General features: G+C 41.3%; 1 protein-coding gene across 1 annotated transcript; it reads right to left on the minus strand.

Annotated features, from left to right (window-relative positions):
• Positions 1–437: 437 nt before the first annotated feature.
• On the minus strand, positions 438–12,828 carry csrnp1b (cysteine-serine-rich nuclear protein 1b). Its single transcript, XM_041968732.1, has 5 exons — positions 12,613–12,828; positions 6,323–6,521; positions 4,180–4,439; positions 3,786–4,082; positions 438–3,663 (listed from the first exon to the last, which is right to left on the minus strand). The coding sequence occupies exons 2-5, from the start codon at positions 6,501–6,503 to the stop codon at positions 2,668–2,670; spliced, it is 1,734 nt and encodes a 577-aa protein (XP_041824666.1). The 5' UTR covers positions 6,504–6,521; positions 12,613–12,828; the 3' UTR covers positions 438–2,667.
• Positions 12,829–21,484: the final 8,656 nt, after the last annotated feature.

A 21,484-nucleotide genomic window follows, 5' to 3' on the forward strand; every position in this document is an offset into this window, starting at 1 on the left:
AGCAGAAGGTGTAAGATTATCAATCATGTTTTGAGAGACTGATGGATCACCACCAGTGTGGTAATGTGGAATGAAAGAAATATGAATTCTTTGGATACTTTAAACCCAATAAATCCAATCCATTATTACTGATTTCATTTATTTTAAATGTTTTGTTTTGTTTTTAGTCGTAATTTAGATTTTTTTCCAGGAAATCTTACTAAGTGATATCCTTGCTCTGGCAGATTATTTGATTACAGTCGGAATCTTCTCGATTCAAGATTTTTTTTTTTTTTTTTTTTTTCTTCTACCCACAGAGGATTTTATTTTATCTTGTTTAAAAGGGAAAAAACTTATTCAGATACCTATTTTACAGTGTAAGCAATTCCGTGCATTTGCTAAAATGAAATGATCTATCTACTGCATGTGTAGACAACAACACAAGACAAACACCACAATTGAGCATTTACAAAATGATTTTTTTATTATTATTATTTGGAGGGACAAGCTGTCAAAAATGGCTTAAATGAGACAAACTGTTTTTGAACAGCAGGTTAATGTGTGAATATGTAAAAAATAAAGCAGCTTCATTTGCTCTGCAGGACCTTTCAAGCAGAAATATGCACAACACAAAAAGGCAAAAAAAGTAAGACACTTTGTATTGAAAACAAAATAAACTGTACTGTAATACATTACACTGATAAACACTCACTGTTGCAATTTCTTTGTGAGATTTGACATTTTACAAGAGAAACATAGGTCTGCTTGCCAGAAATTAGTGCCTTCTTGTGGCGTAAGAACATATATCGGATGGATTTCAAAAAGAATCATAAAGGCAAAAAGCGAATAATACATTTCCAATGTGCACTTTGCACTTTTCAAAGTATACAATTAATCAGAAGAAGTTTTAACAAACAGGACCTGCATGCATAATTTCTAAAGGGTCCAGAAAAGCTGTGGAAACAGCTGTAGAAAGGGGTGAGATATGTACATCAACTCTAGTGTCCCTCAGCTCTTCACACAGGTGATGGCACACGATCACCTTAAAAGGTCTTGTTCTGCAAATAATTAGGCAACTCTTCAAATTTCAGGGTTTGTGCTAGCGATAAAAATTGTATAATATATGCAATTTTTATCCACAAAGCCCCTTCACATGTGTAATTTATAACATGTTTAAACCCAAGTCACAGACTTCCAAGAACAAATTCAGAGTACAATCAAATTGATCTTTGCAGTTTACTTAGTTTTTAGTGGCATTTCTCTAAGATATCCAACCAAAAGGCTGCCTTTAAAAAATACTTCAGAATGCTGGAGAGCAATACCCTTCATAAGTATACATTTCTCTACAATTCATATATTACAAAGGTTGTCCCAGATTGAAAATTACTCATTTTACTTCCTTAATAAAATATTCAATTTGTCAGTGATTAGAATTTTTTTCATCATCCTACATAAATTAGTTACAAAATATTAGTGTAATTTTCTATGGTTATATTATAGGCAGCGATACAATAGACCCATCATTTTGTTTCAGTGATTAGGGAGATTCCACAGTTTTCAGTCCCAAAGCTTAAATGGAAGCACTGTGCATACATCAGGCGTGGCTCCCCTGATAAACAGGCACATCCAGTAAACTTTACAACAGCCCATGTTATTTCCAAAATGCCTTAAATTAAATAACTAATAAAATGACAGAATAACTTACAAAAAAGGTTAAACATATAAGAGAATAGATATTAAATACTTTCTGATGGACTTGTGGTCCCATTTCCCATAATGCGATATGGAAAAAAGGAAGCAAGATTGCACTTTTAGGTTAAAAAAAAAAAAACCCACAGTGCTGCTCGCATGAAAGGAGGCTTTATCTGAAATAAATAAAACTAAATCATGAAAGGAAATAATTTAAACAAAAGTAATAAAGGTAATACAGCTACAGCTATGAAGAGTATGAGCTTTCATTTTAGTTGCCTGGCACATAAATAAGAATCTCCATAATTTAGAGTTGAACTGTTGAATCCATCCCATAACACCAAAACAATGCCTATGCATACATAACTATTTTCACAGATAAAGTGCTGGTCGATGAGCATTTAGAGGGATATTTTTTTCCTTGTACCATATAAGACCCTTGGTTTAGATAGGAGAAAAAGTTCACTAGCTTTAGGATTTAGCATAGCCAGGACCCTGATCGCTTAAGTCATCTGGTTGTAAGCCCAGTAAGAGGACACAAACAGGACTATGTTGCAATTTGACTCAGGTTTCATATGAAGGCCATCACAGCAAAGGTCACCATACATTGCCTCCAAAAGCTAGAAAGCTAGAAAAAAAATTCCCTGAGGTGCACATTCAGCTGTGTTGAGATTCCCAACCTGGCAACAGTTAAAGTTGATTCCTGTTTAGCATATGGTTGGTGATCTTAGTTTGGTTAAAAGAGCTTTCTTAGGAATTGAGAGCCATCATTGGTGTTTTTATGGGCCTGGTCAAATTTATCTATTTCACTTTTAACACTAGCTGCCATCTCACACAGCGATAATCCCAAACTGCTTTGCTAACATTTTGAAGGCAAGTGTGGAATCTGAACATTAGGCAAGAGGGAAATCACAGATTCCTCCAACACGTTGACATCTTATGTGCATTTTCATTCTCCTTCCAAACCCCTGGTTTTAGTACACCATCAATAATATTTAGTCAAACTTTCACAGATTCCATCACAGACAATTTCATGGCTTCCTCCATTAGCTGATTGTCTGTAAATGTAGCAGGGGGTTCTGGGACGGACTCTGAAAGGCCAATCAGTGACTCCAGGAGGCAGGTCCCAGGGTCACTTGCTGCAGGGAAACTGGGGTAACTAGGCAACTGAAACTGAAAAAAGTTGTCCATGTGCTCATACTCCTTAAGGGAGTTGTAAAGTGAGCTGGGCCCCAAACAAGGGAAACCATCAAAGAATTCCAGGTCTGACTCAGAAGAGAGGCTCAGGTCCATGTTGTAGCTCGCCGAACGATCGATGGTGGGAGAGGGTGTGTGTGGTACACTACTGCTGTGGAATAGAGCGTTTCCCTGGTTGGCATTCTCATCCAAAAGTTCAGAAATGGCTGTTGCTCGATTGTCTGTGTATTCATCTGCAGAGTCCAACAACGCAGCGTCTGTATTGTCATTCTCATTAGCAAAGTCCACCATGCTAAAGCTAGTAAACGCCTCTGTGGATGGCTGCTGTTGTTCCTGTTGTACATCTTGGCAACATGTGTTTTTACAGTTCTTATCCCCACTGTCCCCGCTAGTTCTTGAGCAGTTCTCTGTGTCGCTAAAACAGAGTATGCGGCTCAGGCCTTTTTCATCAACATCCAGTGGGCTGTGATTCTCGCACTGGGTCTCGCCTGTCTCTGAGTCCTCAACTGAAGAGTCTGATAAGTCTGTCATATCACTGCTGCAACTGTTCTCCCCAGCTGCTGTAAGCTCTGTGCTAAAGGGGAAGGAGGGCACTGCTGGTAGAGACGTGGCACCCGTTATGTTCTCTTCCTCCTCCTCTTCTGTGCTCGACTGCTCCTCCAGTCTCTTCTCCAGCTCCAGCTTCATGATGGTGTGGATGTAATGTGTCTGTACCCGGGTGGAGTTAAACTCAATTCGGCCCTCTGTGTTTGCACAACCATCCTTGGTGCAGCCACATGGGAAGGAAGAATGGTCCATCTAAGAGAAACAGAAGGAAATAGATTTTTTTTTTTTTTTTGTCATGTAACCGAAACTCCCAGATGTTCTGTTTTTGGCTGAACTTGTGAGCCTGAAATTTTAGGGGCTTTCTCAGTTCTTACCTGACATTTGATACCAGCCAGGCTGCAGCTGCATGTTTCTGGCTCGCAGAAGCCCTGGCAATCACAGCCACAATTCTCCCTGGAGATCCTCAGCTCTTCCAGCTGCCTCTTCTCCTCCTTGTCGATCTTCTTCACACCAGCTGCTTTGAGCAGTGCATAGCGGCGTTTAGATGGGTAAGGCTGGAGGAATGACCCCTCATCTAGGTTGGCTCCACTGATGTCGATGTCCTGCTCTGGGATGTCATCCACTGTCATTTGATCTGCTTCCTCACTCTCCTGGGTTCCATTCTTTGTCAACTGAAACAAAGAAAATTGATCCATGGTTAATTGTTACACTGAATAAAAGAGCAAATTTGATTTGACAAGTTTTAGACTAAACATTTGCATCTCTCACCTTCAGTTTAAGAGCTTCCAGCTTCTCTTCCCTGAGTCTATTGAGAAGTTTTTCCCGGCGCAGGAGTTGCTGTTCCACAGCAAACTCTGCAAGCGTATACGTGCGGAGTGCACTGTGGCGTTGCATCATGCCTAGAGTGCATCCTCCTTGACTGGGAACACTGGTGAAGCCCTGGCACCGAGGGAAGAAGAACACTGTCACCTGATCGAACGTCACATTGCCCCGTCGTGCTCTCTTTGACTTCTTTAGGATGGATGTTGCTATAGATGGAAAAAAAGGACAAAAAACAGGTTAAAATATATACATTAAAAAATAAAACAAACAATAGAGGTGATGTTGCAGTCTTTGGGCCACTAGATGGCATAACGCCCCACCACTTGAACTGTGGAAATGCTGCTAAACAAACTGTAAAAGGACACCCCTTTGATTCATTGCCCTGGCCTTATCATGTACCCATTTAAAAGACACAGCCAACAGGAGTCCAACACACTTACATCCTGTCAAGTGAAACCTAAACTACTGGGAATCCATCTAGCTTTGTTTCTTGTCCTACAGTGACAAAAACCACCCAGCCCAGGAATTTCCCTTTGGTGGCCGACTCAGTGAGGGAAGCAGAACAGCCAGGATAACAATGTGGTGGATAAATGTTTGAGGCTTCCAGATTACGGGGAAGTTGGAAGTCGAGCTCTCAGGACAGCAATAAAACCTGCCCACCCTGGTCTCTCTGGAAGCTGACAATCCCTACAAATGACCCAGAGTCAAAGGTCGTCTCTGTTAAACACTTCAGGACCCACATCGATGAGCTACCTTTCTATGCCCAGACTATAAGAGCATTATGGGAATGAAAGTGGAACCATATGTGGGAGGAAAAAGTCCAATTATTCAAAACTTTAGTATAAATTCCACTTCCTCCACCCAGGAATATTCAACTTTTTAGCCTCAATAAAAGACAAGTAACTCTTTCCACTGCCTAAGCTTGCCAGAGCCATTTTTGATGTGAACTTATGTGTAAAGAAAAGGCTGGTAATCCCCAATACATATGGTGGCCATTACCTTTATAATGTGGCAGGGAACTCCTTGTAAAGTCCTTTTTTTCCTAAGCCAAGAAGCTTTCTTGTGACACACCCTGAACAACTGGCCTCAAAAGACCCAGAAGGTGAACAGGAAAATTTCATGTACTTGATGTGACAACTGAAGCTCAAAGGAGGGAAAAGTAACCTTTTACCTCAATGCAGGTAAGCACTACACAATAATCTTACTATGCTGTTTAATCTGCTGCCAGGAGTAATACAGATGAAACAAACTACCAGGTTCAGCTTCACATCCATCAAATCCAGTCAGGCTTATGACACCAACAGGAGACAAATGACACCCTCTCTACTGCTTCTAAATGAGAAAGCTTTGCAAACTGCCCCCCTTTCACAATGGTAAACAACTTTCTAATCTAACACAAATACTAGATCATAATAGTCCGCTCAATCAGCTCTTCTAAATGTGTGTGCATGCCTCTTTTCTTGATTGCCCCCCCTCACCTCCCCTTTTTTTCTATTCCTCCTCTTTCAGCACCTGTGCTGGGTGCACGCCCGGGCTTCAGACAAGGCGGTGTGTGTTCCCAGCCATGGCAATCTGCCATGCCTCTCTTCCTGGCTTCCTGCCCCACCATCCTAGAAACCACGCAACGGCTTGCCCTTCTCCTGTATAACACAATCACTCTCCGGCACAGCCCCGGGCCCCTAAAGACCAGCAGGCACACCCAGGTCCAGACAGAAACACTGTGAAGTCACTGAACCTGCATCTTTAAAGCAAAGGTTAGGCCATGACTGTCTGCAAAGCTTCAAGAGGAAGGCAGAGATGGAGCCAAGGTGAGCAGCCACTGCATAATGCGATTAGCCATCTTGCAGCTTTAGGGCATGAAATCAAAGGAAGTATTCATTGCAAAAGTCTAAAATAATTTCTGCAAAGTGTTTCATGGGCTGCCAGCTGCATAATTCCTTAACCTCTCCTCCATTTTTATGGGCTGTTATCAGAGCTCTAGTGGACGTTTAAGACTAGGTGAGAGAATGCAAAAAAAAAAAAAAAGAAACAGCATGTACTATCAGCTATTTCTTTCATTTATTATCAAAGGGAGCAAACAAACACTCACTGTTGAAATTGGTTGCTGGGGAGCTGGGATTGCTGGGAGTGGAATCCAGGGTGTCCGAGTAGCAGCTCTCCCCCTCCGAGTCCCAGCCTGAGCAGGCAGAGGAGAGGGAAGAGGGTGAAGGAGAGGAGTAGCAAGGGTCCTCATCCACCTCCTCAAACTTCCTCTTAAGAAGCCCACTCATGGCGTCAGTGTGAACAATCTGCAGGAAGGAACAGAGACAGGGGTCATTAGCAAATTATTCACACTTTCTTTTCAAAGAAGTCAGACCTTATCTTGTGAAATGAGCCAACAAGAAGTATCTGCATGTTACACGGAAGCTTTTCCACATTTACAAGTGCCATTGATACAAGTGAGTGCTGTGCTCTGCCATGTGAGAGACTGTAAGCATCAAAGTCTTGTGCTGCACTCAGCTGAGAGTGGGAGTTAGCCATGGAATGGGAAGCAATCAATCAGTCCTATTTGCCTAAGTCAACAATTAGTGGACCCTTCATCCTATTACAAATCCCATCAACTCAGCAAATGCATTCATTATAGGAGAGACCGAACAAAGGTGACCCAATCATCAATTCAAAGACATTTAAATCATTCTCTTCATAAAAAAGGGTATAGGTATATATATATATATATATTATATGTAGATGGGATGCTCCATTATGAAACCCCTACATTTCTTCACAGCTCCCATGAGAGAGGCTGCTGGTTCAGCATTAAAAGACAATCAATCCTTTGAGAGAGACAGGCAAACAAGAAGGGGAAAACAAGATGATCATCAATGAATGCTCTCCAAAAGAAAGGATGTCATTTATCCTCTAATCTTTAAAAATATTGCCCCATATCTATAAAAGTCCTTTTATGTACTTGTTTAAATTTTATTTCAGTAAGTTTAATAAATATATCAAAGCTTGAGCAGTTCCAGCAAAAAATATCAGAAGAGAGAGTCATGACATGAAAAATTAGCAGACTTTAATGAGGAGGAGTACTGGTTGTGTGTTTTATTGTTACGGGATATTAAAGTGTCACATAGCTTTTCACAAATTCTGGGAAGTGCAAGGCGATGGTAGCTGCTAGACGGGGCAGGTCATCATCTCAGTCTGGGGCTGAGCTCCTGCTAGTTTAAACAAGGAGGGATCGACGGGTGGAGGGAGAAAGGAAGTGAGGGGTGAGGGAATACATGACTGGGCTCTACTCCAGTGCAGACACTCCCTACGATGATGTGGGATGGGAAAGGACACTTTTACTTTACCCATAAAGAGATCATTTCACCATCAAACTGTTTAATTGGGAATCACAGCCAAATCTTTTACAGCTGCTGTACTTTGAGCATGAAATGCATCCACCTCATTTACTGGTTATTTTCAGCTGTGTTTGTTTAAACATCCTGGTAAAAACTATCAATTAGAAAGGACACTCACAATCAAAAGGTATATTTGTTTGCAAATTGCAGAGTGGGGATCTTTACATTTGCACTAAATTTCTTAGTCTTAGCTACGTCAGTTACCGAAATATATTGAGGTGCCTGAGCCATCTGAGAGAGGATGGCTCAGACAACAACAACCAACAACCATCAGACATATCAAACTCCACTAATTATTATGCCAAAGGCAAGACATCAGAAATCCTCTAATGAATTTACAAGAATTTCAACTCTAACCTGCATCTCTGGGTTGTCTTGTCCAGTTGTTAAGAGAGAGTCAGCACTTGAAGACTAGAGAGGGGGGACAGGTATGCAAGTAGGGGGTCATTTTCAGGGGGGCAATTATGCAGTGCTTATAACAAAGATTAAAGCAAAAAGCCCCAGTCAAGGGCAAGATGCTGACATCTCTGTATGGACAGTTTGGGGAGGGTTTGCAGCTGTATGTAGGTAGTTTCTGTTATTGCTGCAGTCAGATATTGTTGTCCCCAGTGCACGTATGATGAATGAATCACCTTGCAATAGGTCACGCTGGCTCATACCATCTCTGCAACTCACAAAAAGCCTGCTTTCAAATAGTAGCCACCTCAGCGTGTTTCACATTAGCGAACCAATGTAAAAAGAAGCTACTAAATTCCCCAAACCATGAATGTACTCAAGCACAAAATAATATCCAAATGCTTTCCACAGCTCCTCATATCACATCAGCGGAATTGTCTTGAAAGAATTTAAACACCTGGATGCAGCATCTGTTGCTTATGTGTTAGCTTATCAGACAACATGTGTGTTCTTAATGCTGTTTAGCAGCACGCTCTTCATATGTCTGTGGAAAAAAAATAGAGGAGCACACAAGGGCTCACCTTACATTTTTGCCAGCATTCCCACCCCCAATTCTCAGCAAAAAAAGAAAAAAAAAAAGAAAGAAAACAAAACAAAGCTGCGAGGCATCCTCAAGGGAGTGCATAGAGCCAGCTAAGCAAAGTCTTTTTAATTAAAAGCTGCAGTGAGGCAGAAGGGGAGGAAGAGAGAGAGGTGGGAGGCTAGGGGGACAGTGGTGTCAGAACTGGGTCATTGTCTCTTGACTGCAGTCTACCTGACACATTGATTTGTTAATCCTGTTCAACGGGCAGAAACAATGGCGAGAGGTTAATCCTGCAAGGGGACGGCTTGTAGTCAATCTGGAGCTTCTCAGTCGCTGCACCCGAAACAAGGCCAAGAGAGCACGAAGAGAGGATGGAACAAGGGGCTAGGGGTAAAAAGACAACGCTGTGCAGCAGCTCATTTGCAAAAGGGTGGAGGAAAAGGGAGAAAAAGAACAAAGATAAAAGACAGGAATTCAGAGCTGGCTTCTTCAAGAAGGCCGTGCCTGTGAATGTCTGCTCTAAATGGAGAATGGATGTGATCGGACAGCCGTGCCAGAGAGAAAGAGAGGGAGAGCACAGCATGTTTTCAGCGCACTCTAAATTATGCATCACTGTCATTCCATCAACCACACACAGACAGGCAGATAAAGGACGCATCCACTGAGGTGCTCCCCAGCCAGTTGTCACAGAGTTGGGGAAGATAAATCTCTGGCAGATTTGTCACCAGAAGTACTACACAGCTCAAGTCAGATGCATAACAGTGTCGAATCTGATTATCTTGATACACGCAGAAACAGACTCATATAATTTCAAAATCACTTTTCTACCTTGTCTGGGGACAGATGATGCACTCCTTATTAGGGATCCATAAATTATTCGAACAGAGGAAATAAGGCTGTAAACAAAAAGCTAAATTTACTTGCAAAATGAGAAAAAAAAACTGTAATAAGCCTAATACAAGAATTATGCTCAACATCTTCATAAGACACTCTTCGTTCAGTTCTACTCAAATGAAAAAGGAATTAATTTAAATGGAAATTTTATTAGCACAAAAAAATTAAACTGTAATCTGTTGTAGGTTGCATGTTTATACACATCTCTGGATGCTAAGAAGCAGCCCGTTTAAAACTCCCCCTCATCTGCCTTGCAGCCCGGCAGGACAAGTCACAGTTGACTTTGCCCCCTTGTACAGCCCGTTCAGCCCCTTTGCAGCTGATAACACTGTGGGTGGGAGCGACAAGTTGTGCTAATCTTAGCCCGCCGAGAGCATTTACATGGCACACTGACAACCTTGTGCACTGTCTGAATGACTGACTGAGTGCTCATAAAATGTGATAATGATGAGCCTGGGAGTCTTCCTGCGTGTGTGGAGTCGTGTCTGGGCAGGTCATCCCCAGCAGGCTTCGTAGTATTGCACCTCTCACTTCCAGCTCAGAGGTAATTGATCAGACCCCTTGAGCTGACAGTGGGCTGGATTCCTGCTCCCTGCACAGCTGGGGGAAAACTCTGGCTCGTTACTTAAACCCAGCTGTTAGTTAGAAGTGCTCCACCTGCTGGAGTTAAGCGGGCAGAGCTCCTGCTTTCTGCTCTATGAGCCTGTTGTTCTTACTGTGACTGTGCCACAGAAACATTCTGTTCCTCTGCTTCGACCCGTGCACACGCTGATTCCAAAAAGGAGAGGTAGTGGGAAGAAGGAGGATGGATTGTGCAAAACAAATAAATAATGTCATGTCTCCAAGCCACAGGAATTCCATTCTGGCAGTGCTTCTCCTGCTGTAACAGTGGGAGAAGAACACAGGCTCTATCTAACCCAGATGTGTTTTCTTCTGCTAACCATTGGAAAGTCCTGCTCCCTTAAGGCACTTGGGCAGACTTCTCCTATAGACACACCTGACAGGGTATTAGCTTGCACATGGACCTCACGTGCCCTCAGCTGCCAGTAATTTGTTGTGCAGTGCAGACATGAATGGTCAGATGATCCTTGTGGAAACTATCATTTGGGCTAGTTTACTCCTAGAAACCAAAAGAAACATTTGTCTTGTTTCATTCTTCAACTAAATACATGGATCAGAGTCTGTGCAGGCTGAAAAAACCCCAGTAAACTTGAGAATCTCTTCTGCTTTTAGAGGGTGTGTGTGTTTGTGTGTGTGCGTGTAGGAAGGGTGGAGGAGATTGTGGGTTCAGGGGTCATGCTTCAGTCTGGGACACTTGCTACATGGAATGCTGGGAGAGGACAAAGCCAAATTGCAGCTCTCTGCTGTGTTGGAGACTATCTGCAGGCACCCTGTTCCTCAACCCCTCCTCCTCTTCTTCCTCCTCCTTCTCCTCTCTCTCGTCTATAGGCACAAAAGCATGGGACCATCCTGCGTGACCAAAATGAAGCAGGCACAGACAACCTTGTCTGAACCCAGCTTTCAGCTGCTCCTGCCGCCTCTCCCAGCTGAGGAGACAGATACTAAAAGCACAAGCTTCCTGAGGTTGTGAAACATACACTGCAGCGTACAGGAAGTAGCCATCCAGATTATCTTTGCTGTGTCTGACAGCTGCAGGCACAGCAAGGTTAACTGAACACTGGATCACATGATGGACATGAGGCAGATGGGAAGTACTGATATTTGTTTTGATTGAAATTCCTTTAAAATACTTCACAGCTTTTGTTGCCTTAATGTAATTTACAGTAGAGGACAACAAACCTGTCATATAATTTTCAGAGGAATCAGGGTATAAAGTTGAGCTATAAATGGAAAAAGTGTGTTATACAAGAGGAGATAAAGAGTTATTTAACATTTCTGAACATTCCAGGGAAAGGAATGCCACATTAAATGCACAGCACCAAGTGCGACATGCCCTCTCAGTAAACAAAGGATCATTCAGATCTCTGTAGCCTAATTCCAGAAAACATTATTCCAAAAATGATCCGGGTGAGGTCGCGCTAGAGACGATTAAACTACCTCTGAAAAATAAAGAGCCTCAGACAACACTGCCATACCTGCAAAAGCCATTAATACGAAGCTTTGGGTGATAATGACGATAAATTATAAAAGAGTCGCCTCTTCCTCTAGAAATCAGCACGAACTTAAGTGAGAAGCGACTCATTACAGAAAATACCCACATGCTGTTACTAGAAAACTGTTGGTTCAGACAATGAAAGAGCTCAGCATTCCATATCTGCACCTGGCTCACAGCCACCTGCGCGAGGTCTCCGACAACAAATGAAATAAATCAATCAAGAATCAATTATCAAATCTGGACCGGACACGCGTGTGGCGAGGCCAGCCAATGCTTTTTGTCCCTCTCGCTCTCTTTCTCTCCCGCTCTCCCCCCGCTGACCCGATCATTCCTCATGATTAATGCTAATTCTAATGACAGCAGCTCTGTCAGCTGTGTGCTCAGATGTAGTGCCTTCAGGAGTCGCTCTCATTACAAGAGGCGCACCAGCACCGCTGAGGTGAACAACTCCACACACAGGCTCAATACACAAAGCCGACCTCATCAAACACTTAAGATAAAAATGAATCCACAACCGAAAACACATTGTAATGTAACGTGAGCTGTAAAGTGTGAGCTGTAAAGTTTCCACAGATAAATAAATAAAATATATAAACAGTGATCAATATACTATCAATAAATGAATGAAGCAGATTGCTGGAATCTCACATCGATCAACTAACTATTTAAGTTATTTGCTGTCATCAGTTGCCTGCGTGATCACCTTTTTGCAAAATAGCCATAAAAACATTAAGAACTCACTTTAACATGGTTTTGAGCGCGTCAGCACAATCAACTTAAGCGAATAAATGTAAAGAGTTATTAAAGAAATTCAGGAAAAGTGATGCCTTGAACCAAATAATCCCAACGACAGAACCGGGGATTTAAATACCTCCGACACAAGAGAAAAATATCGTTGAAATTATGTATCTCCCCTCCTCTGCTGAGGTTAACAAATAAATGGTGTTCAATAACCCAACAGCGAACTCCCCCCTCCCCTTGATTCTGCTGGTTTAGAGGCTACTCACCACCAATTCAAGCGTCCGATCACCATTAGGAACCAAACAAGTGTTGGATAAACAGTCGTTGAGATGTTCGGTGTAAGTAATCCAAATGGCACGGATAAACAGAGCGCTGATCCCCGCGTATACGCACGGCTCTCGGTGCTATTGTCTGCGTGTGACGGCCGTACGGGGCTCCGCTGCAGCTGAAGCGCTTCCCTTGTCTGTAGCAGACTGCCGAGAAGCGCAGCCTTTTTCGTCAGTGGAAAACTCCCTCCTGGCGTCTGGTCTGACGCAGGCGGTGACACAAGGAGGCTGCCCACGCTGCTTCCTGCCTGTCCTCCTGTGTTACTGTATAGCCTACTACTACCTGCGTGAGAAAAATGAAGTACACGGATCCCTGTACATGGAAGTAGATAGATAGATAGATAGATAGATAGATAGATAGATAGATAGATAGATAGATAGATAGATAGATAGATAGATAGATAGATAGATAGATAGATGAAAATATCATCTGTGTGGGACGTGGGAGGAGCAGTGATGCTGTTTGGTGTGGCTTATTTCCAGTTAAAGGAAAACACTGACTAAGCTACATGAAATTATGACTCACTAACTTTTTTTAAAAACAGAACTTAATATTGATACTTGATTTCAGAGGAAACTATATCTATTACTATAAGACGTTGTCCGCTTCTTCAGATGATTTATATCAAGTTTTAGTTTGACTTAAAGGTTTACAAGAAAATTACAAGGAAAAAAAAAGCTTCTGCTTGTGGAGGCTTTTTTTTAAATATAGGTTTTAATGTAGAACATTCATCTTCAATATGTTTATGGTAAATCTTCCCCTACTGTGGAAAACAGATCAAGTCTCAGTCTGGATTACTGTCAATGTATTTAAAAAAATAATAAATAAAAAGGTCAGGTCACAATTTTACTGAAAATGAAACTGTGCCTTATAACAAACAGTCAGGACTTCCATAAAGTTGTAAGGTCATAATGGTTGAATAAATCCGGTTCTTTTTCTTCCTTTGCCGTAACAACCCGATCCATGACTGAATATGAAACAGATGCATTGGTCCACATCTTTAAAAGCTGAAGTTTTTACTTTAAATGCTAAAAAATGACTTAGTTTTCTGACACTGTTTCCTACACAAATACAGCTTAACTTTAAATTTATCAGCAGGTCAAAGATGATACAGCGGAAAGAGAGGATAGCCGAAGAACAACTTGATTGCTAAGTTCAAACATTCATGTCCTCCACAGTCATACTTTCTTCTCAGTGGTGATTCTTCTCTAATACACTCATCTGGCCAGCTGCTCTACTCTAAAAAGTAGTCTATTGGGTTAGAATTAATGTACTTGGTTAGGACTAAATGTTACAAAAATAAATGGTTATACAGGTGTGCAGCTTACACACTAGTTGATACATAAACAACAGCTGTAGGGACTTCCATCTCACAGTTTATAACCAGGGACTGTGAAACCAGAGCCTTTTAGACATGTGGACAAATTTGCAGGACAATTTTTCTGTTGAGACTGAGTTGATTGTAAAAAGATTGTTGCAAATAATAGAAACTCGTGTTATTTCAGTTCACACACACTGAATCAGACACTGTGGACTGAACATGGAAAACCACACAACTAATTAGTGAATGATGATGATAAAAATTGTGTTTTAAAAAAAGGAAAAAATGAGCCGTGTTAACCCCACATAACAAGGCTCGTTTTGTGACTGGCTTTTTCTTTTCTCAAATAAATGAGTTTGTTTTCCAGTTCTAGTCAGTCAAACTTCTGTTAAAGTTATTTTAACACCTTTTAACCAGAAGCTGATCTTCTAAAGGGAATTTCCTGGGAGGAACTCACACTTCAACAAACTGAACCTGGTTGAACAGATAAGTCAATAAAAGACTAAAGTGGATAGATTGTGTTTTGGTGTGAGGTTTTGGTCAGACTTGACTCATAACCTCAGTATCTCTAAAACCGCGTCTATGACTCTGAACTTATCGCTGCCAAGGTCAATAGGGAATTTTTACACTAAAGTACATTTAATCATTTCCCACCAGCACTTAAATATTTGAAATTCAGCTGTCTTGTAACGACTTATGGGATCTCTTCGCAGTTTTCTGTGGAAGCAGCATTGACACATACACACACACACACAAACACACACACACACACACACACACACACACACACACACACACACACACACACACACACACACACACACACACACACACACACACATCCTTCCCTCTTCTGCTGAACTCTCCTACAGGTATTTACGAGTCTAGCTGCCCACGCGCTGAGATGCGTTGCTTTCTTTCTCAGCTGGACCTGAACACTGAGGCAAAGTGTTCTGCCAAAGTCAATACAGGTGCTCTGTTCCAGATATTTGGGGAGGGGTCTCTCAAAGCTGTGTACATAGCCCTATGCTAATTGTCTCCTGCTAATAGAGGGCCCTTTTCTCACTAATTTATTGAGCCTGAGGGCTCTATTTAGGGAGTCACCCTCAATGGCCAAACAAGCACATCAAGCTGAATGACAGCAGAAACAGACCCAGGGGAACACATGCAGTGTATCTGTTTATAACTGGTTTTAAATGAATGAGTGGCACAATATTAACATTATGCGAGTGATGTTTTGCTTTGGAGGTGGTAGTTTCACTGGAGACATAAATTAGCATTTAAACAAGGCTTTGTGATAATGAACGTGTTAGATAACAAGATTACAGCTTGTCATGAAACTTATTTGTGAACGCAAGGGAGTAATTTGGTGTTAGAGTGTAAGTCGGAGAAAAGTCCCGCACTGATAAACGGCAGTAGATGTGTTGGATGCAAATTCATGTTTCACATGAAAATGAAAGCAGGTGAAGGCTATAGTTTTAGTCACTCCTCTTGTTTCTTGTGAAACATTTTTATTACTTTAACTGAATGTTTTAAAAATGATTTATCACTTTGATTTGAGGTGGGTATTTAAAATAAACATGATTTATTATCTTGGATGAGCATGTGTTAATAATGATGTTATCTAGATGACTGTTATTGTTTTCATGCGACTATGTGTAACAGAGTTGGTAGGTGAGGGTGTGTGAATGCTCCAGCAAGAGAATGGGAGTCAGTCTGTCCAGACAGTCTCCACCCAATCGGTTTCCCTGTCGCCCGGCAACTCTTTAAGACACAACAATAAAGCCATCCACAGCCCAGAGGAACAGACCCGCAGTCACATGAAAAGCAGCAGCAGCAGTAGCAGTCACAGCCTTTACTGAGGAATTCTGCTCTCAAAGAAAAAAAGTACCCTAATAATTAAGAGTCTTAACAATTAGCCATGTGCTTGTCCCCAAGAGCTCAGAGACAATCTCATTCTGCCACTTCTATGGTTAACTTCAGCATAAAGCCTAAATATAGCAGCAGAGTTGGCAAACATCAGATAACTGACACAAGTTCAACAATGTTGTTCCAACAGACACACATTATGTAATAGGCAGATCTGGGCAGCATAAAAAGTTCTCCTGAGTTTGTGAGTGTTTGGGTCTTTGATGAACTGTCCTTCGTGAAGTTCTCATGAGATAAACAGGAAATGTCTTGGCGATAGAAGTCATGCTTTTTTATGCTGCTCTGCCAGGCCCATCAATTCCCTTTTTGATAAACAAGGAAAAGTTCCAGAGAACTCTGCAACTCACACATGTTTATCCCTTTCATCTAAGAAAAAGAGCTGTGTATCAGCGAGTGTGTGTGTGTGTGTGTAGGATGGGGGGATGGTAGTGCCAAAGCCACTGTGAATCAGGCCTGAATACATTAAGGCCACTCTCTTTAAAAGTGTGCCAAAGAGTTCATGGTGGAAGACGCCCCTCCAAGAGCACAATAATGGGCTTCAATGCTTTCCATCTGCAGAGGGAGAAAGGCCTGTGACTGCACGTGCTGTGTAGAGTGGGCTCCACAATATATCGGTTTATGGCCATCATAAAACTACTTCTTAGATAAAGACTCGGGCACTGGAGTAAAATGCCAAAGTCCTCAATATATATGCATGATTCAAAAAGCTTTCACTGCACAAGAATGTCAGCTGAAATTTAGACAACTTGTCTAGAAATCCAGGAAATAAGATTAATAGAAATTCAGGTTCATGTGCTCCCCAGATATATGAGTTGTTGTTGCGGTGGTCAGGCAGGGCAGACGGACACAACAAGGCTCAGGGGGATCTGATTGATGGCTCCAGCTGTCCCAGAGGAGAGGAGCGCAGGCAGACAGCTGGTCACCTGTAGCCCCAGACATGAGTGCAATGGAGGCACACGGCATTGTGTTTCACTGCAGAGGGCAGCCAGTGCAGTGCAGAGTTCAGGACACTGTTCATCACAGCCGTGAAAACAAGCTGCAGAATGACAGGAGGATAAGACTCAAGGAGTAAAAAGAATTCTTGGGGAAAACAGATTTAGCCAGAGAAAGCATGCATGTGGCTAATTTTTGTGGATCTGAAGTCAAAAAAGAAATTCAACACCACAGTTTTTGTTAATAAGATTAAGAAAACATGCGCCTCATAATCTTCTAATGACAGTACAGGCTTCTAAATGATCCAGCTTTATATGCAATTAGGAGTTGGACATTAAGAATAATTGTTAAAGTTACATGAGAAAGGAAAAAAACAAAACAAAGATGAGCTCACTCAGGCAGAGGGATTAATCCAGAGGCAAGAGGGAAAGAAAAAAACACCCTCCCCCTCTCACAGACAGTTAGCCAATCAGCACGGAGAGGAGCTGGTTTACTTGGAGACCAAAGAATCTGTGTAGTGATAGTGATATGACATCATCAGCTGCCCATTAAATGAGAGGTCACTTTTTCTTTTCTTCCTCTTCATTCCACCACTGAGTGGAAAGATGTGATGCAGTGTTCCTGAACTTCTGAGGAGCAAAAACATTTCCCATCATATTTGACTCATTTTTCCTTTCATGCTGTTTTTGTTTAAATAAAATTCCCATTTCACATTTAAGGATTGTCTGAAGTGAATGGCAAGGACACATTCATGGGTTCAGCTGTTCAGCTTTGAGACAGGCACCATTCACAAATTCAGCATCTTGCCTCTGCTGTCTTCCTTTGTCACCACTACACTGTGACAAGATATGTTCAGTTCTCAGTGGCTCTATTCATTCACTAACAAACAAGTACTATGTATTAGAACGTCCTCCCAACATACAGTATGGGTGTTTTGTCTTACGGGTTCTTGTTACTTGTGAACGTGTCTTTGGCTTTTGGGCAAGAAAAGCTGCCAGTTTGGGTTTTGTTTACTTGGCAACGTCACATGGTTGTCTGACTAATGCACTCTAGATTGTCTCTCTGAGGACGCTTGTTTTATGTTTTATTCATTGGTGAGATGTGCTACAGACTCCCTCCAACATAATGTTATTGATTTCCTGATAGAGTATCAAAAGAAAGGCTGTGCTCAAGACATTGACAGTTAAGGACACCTCTATGTTTTGTGTTCAATTGTGAATAAAAACAAAGGAATACAAAGAATATTAAGTATCTATAACTGTTAATCAATTGATTGTGTTTGCTTTAAAATGGAGAAAACTAAATTCAATTCAACTTTATTTGTATCTCAAGCTATGGAGTCTATTTCAAGGCAGTTCATTGTAGTCCTATTATAGTCCATTTAAAACCATTCCATTTTATGATGCAAATGACTCCAGTTAATAACAGAGTTAATAAAAACCATTTAATAAAAATAACTGTCTAGGTAATCAACGATTATAAATGATTATTAATTAATCATCAGATTTAGTCTTTGATTCAATCCAAAAGCATGCATAGGGTGCCAGAAAACGGTGGAAAAGAATGAATTCCCAAACTCAGGAAGGGCAGTCATCTGCTTTAACTGGTTGAGGTGAATGGAGAGGATAGGATAGAGGGGTCAACAAGCACCATAACACTAGGAGATACCTGCTGAGAAAGAAAAACAAAGGCACAAGATTATATAATAATAGCATAAATTTATAGAGAAAAAAGAAAGAAATGGAGGAAAGTGCTCAGTGCATCATGAAACATCCCAGTCTATACCTAGAACTAGTAGCTATCAGTGTTCTTTTTATTGTGCAATGTATGTAAGTTGCTGGTGCAAACGAGGTCCGACCAGGAGTGATCGTGAGGCTGGTGCATATGAAGCCCAGAGACTGAATTAGGAAAAGGTGTGACTGGTCTGGAGACTGGGGAAGGACTGGCTGGAGCAGGTGTGATCGATGAGTAATCTGGGGTGGTGGCTGTGGAACAAGACTGGACCAGGAGAGGGTGTAACAGTTTACTTCTAATATGGTTTGTTATGCAGTCATCTCAGTAGAACCTTAAGACAATATTAGCCCCACCTCCTCTATTTTGATTGACCAGTATCCAAAAACCTGCCAACTGGCAGCACCCAGTGCAGTCCTTTCAACCCAAGCTTCTTAATCCACAAACAATTTAGATATTAAAACATAACGAACTCCACTCATACAGATGGATTGGTGATGTTTGAGCACATAATTTACAGTTAATTCAATTGCAAATAACATTGCTGACGATGGCATTGAGATCTGACTTGAGAAACAAATCGTATTAGCATATAGTTTCAAATTGGAATTTTCAAGTTCTCATGCAGACATATTGTTCAAGCCTGTTTCTGATCCTTAACATGAAAATAGACTACACACACACACACACGCACACACACACACACAAACATATATATGTTTTTATAAACTGTACATGCCAATATTAATAGGTGTTGCCATGTCAAATGCACTAATATGTCAAATTATACAGAAAACAGGTAACATAGCCAGTAATAACCCCTTCAGTGTCAGTAACAAATAGCCAGTAAAACTCTTGTTCTGCTTTCGTCAAACAACTTAATAACAGCCACAGTCTCCCAGTGTTGTTGGTTATGGCCTTGCCATGAAATGGTAACCTGTCCAAGGTGTACCCTGCTTCCTGCCCACTGACAGCTGAGACAGACTCATGCCTCCTTCACTTCTCACTTATTTCTGTTTTAGTTTCTGCTTGGATGATCCAGTTCAAGTAGATTGACATCTATGGAAATAGGTGTTTTATGTTTTGACAATATATTGGATTGGATCAGTAGTCCTAGATTTACCATTTCTAAAGCCTGACCTGAGACAGATAACAATGGTACCTTAGAATAAATAAGCTTAATCTGCTATGGCAGTATTTTATTCTGTGAATTGACCTGACAAAAATCACCAAACTGTGTCACTGCACTGAAATTATGCTCTGAGGAGGCTGTCATACAAAGAGGAAAAATGCTGCATAAATCCCACACTGAAAGGGTTAATGATGACTGACAGCCCATTCAATCCCATCACTCAGCAGAACAGCAAGTCATGATTCACAGGACTGAGCTAAACTTCACTTCCAGACGGGATCCTTCAAAGGGTCACTTCATCACTGAGATGCTGTGATCATTGTAGCTCTCTAAGCTGCCATCACACTCTCCTCAATTGCTCTGAAACTACCATCACTGCTAGGGGAGCAGTGTTGTTGGGACACATGTCTTCCAGAATTTACAGCTCTTGACAGTCCCCTGCATTGCTAAGAAATCAATACATGGCAGCTTGTGCTTTATGGCTACACAACAGCTCTTAAAGACGTAGTGCAGAAGTGCAGATAGAGATATTAGCTCAGATGAGTGCCAGACAGCAAAAGTGAAACCCCACATCAGCCTATTTTCCTTTTGACTGCAGCACTTCCTTATTGCAATGTTTACATGCAGCTCACGTGCTTTCAAAGAAAAGAGAGAGGCTTCTGAAGCACAGCACATATCTCCTCTGATACTGATCATAACAACGGATAACAAGATCGCAGGAAATTCAGCATGCTACTTCTGGGGTATTTGTAGAATCATTGAAAAAAAGGTAATAAAATGTACACTTGTTGTTATGGAATAATTTAGTAGTAATCACTCGCTTGCTCTTACATTTCTTATATTTCTATGTATGCTTCTATTAGTGGCACACTTCTTAGGAACAGACCGGTTTTTGTCAACAATTTCTCAACAACAAAAGACAAGAATCTGCTCTAATGCAATGGAAGTCCCTTGTCACGTCACGCTCTCACTGTCATAGGGAGAGGGAAATCACACACTGCCAAGTTTCCTGTCACAAACCAAGCACTTCCTCCTTTTATTTTTGTTCCTACTTACTGTGTGGAAATTTCAAATCAGACACCATATCACACAACAGAAGCAAGCCAGTAAACTGAAATTCAGAGGGACTACTGAAAGCTGATGTTGTCTGAAGTGTTCAGAGGAAGCTTGTGGTTCATAGTGCAATCATTGAAAGGGCTAAAGCATTGCCTAATTTGGTTAATGAAGCCGTTAAGTCTTTCAAACTATTTCAAACGTGTCTCTTTCTTATAAGTTTTACTTTGTGCACATACAAATTGGATTAGATATGATATAAAAGTTTGATGCTTCCAGCTTTTCCCTAATTTTAATGTTGCTTTTTTCTCAGAAACTATCAAAGTCTCCTGTTAAATATTAAACACGTTCCTCTCTTGCAAACTCCCATAATGCAATCATTTATCTTATTCTGGTTATGTAATTCACTCATGCTGTGTGTGCAACCAGGCCATCAAAATAAACCTAGTTTATTGAAATTTTATCTTGAAATTTCACAGCAATGGATGCTGTCGTCAAACACAATCACCACATAATTTCTAATGAGTGTGTTTTTTAACCTTCCTTTTTGTGTGTGTGTGGGGGCAGTGGAGGACAACGGGGTGGTGGTAATGGGGGAGCTGCAGGGAAGGGGCGTGAGGGGGGGGGTTATACAATCAGCATGTTGTCACCACAGCTATAATGACATGCAGGACAACTGCAGGTACCTGTCTGACAGCGACGAGGTCCAATT

The sequence above is a fragment of the Melanotaenia boesemani genome, chromosome 18, assembly GCF_017639745.1.
Source record: "Melanotaenia boesemani isolate fMelBoe1 chromosome 18, fMelBoe1.pri, whole genome shotgun sequence".
NCBI classification, from domain to species: Eukaryota; Metazoa; Chordata; class Actinopteri; order Atheriniformes; family Melanotaeniidae; genus Melanotaenia; species Melanotaenia boesemani.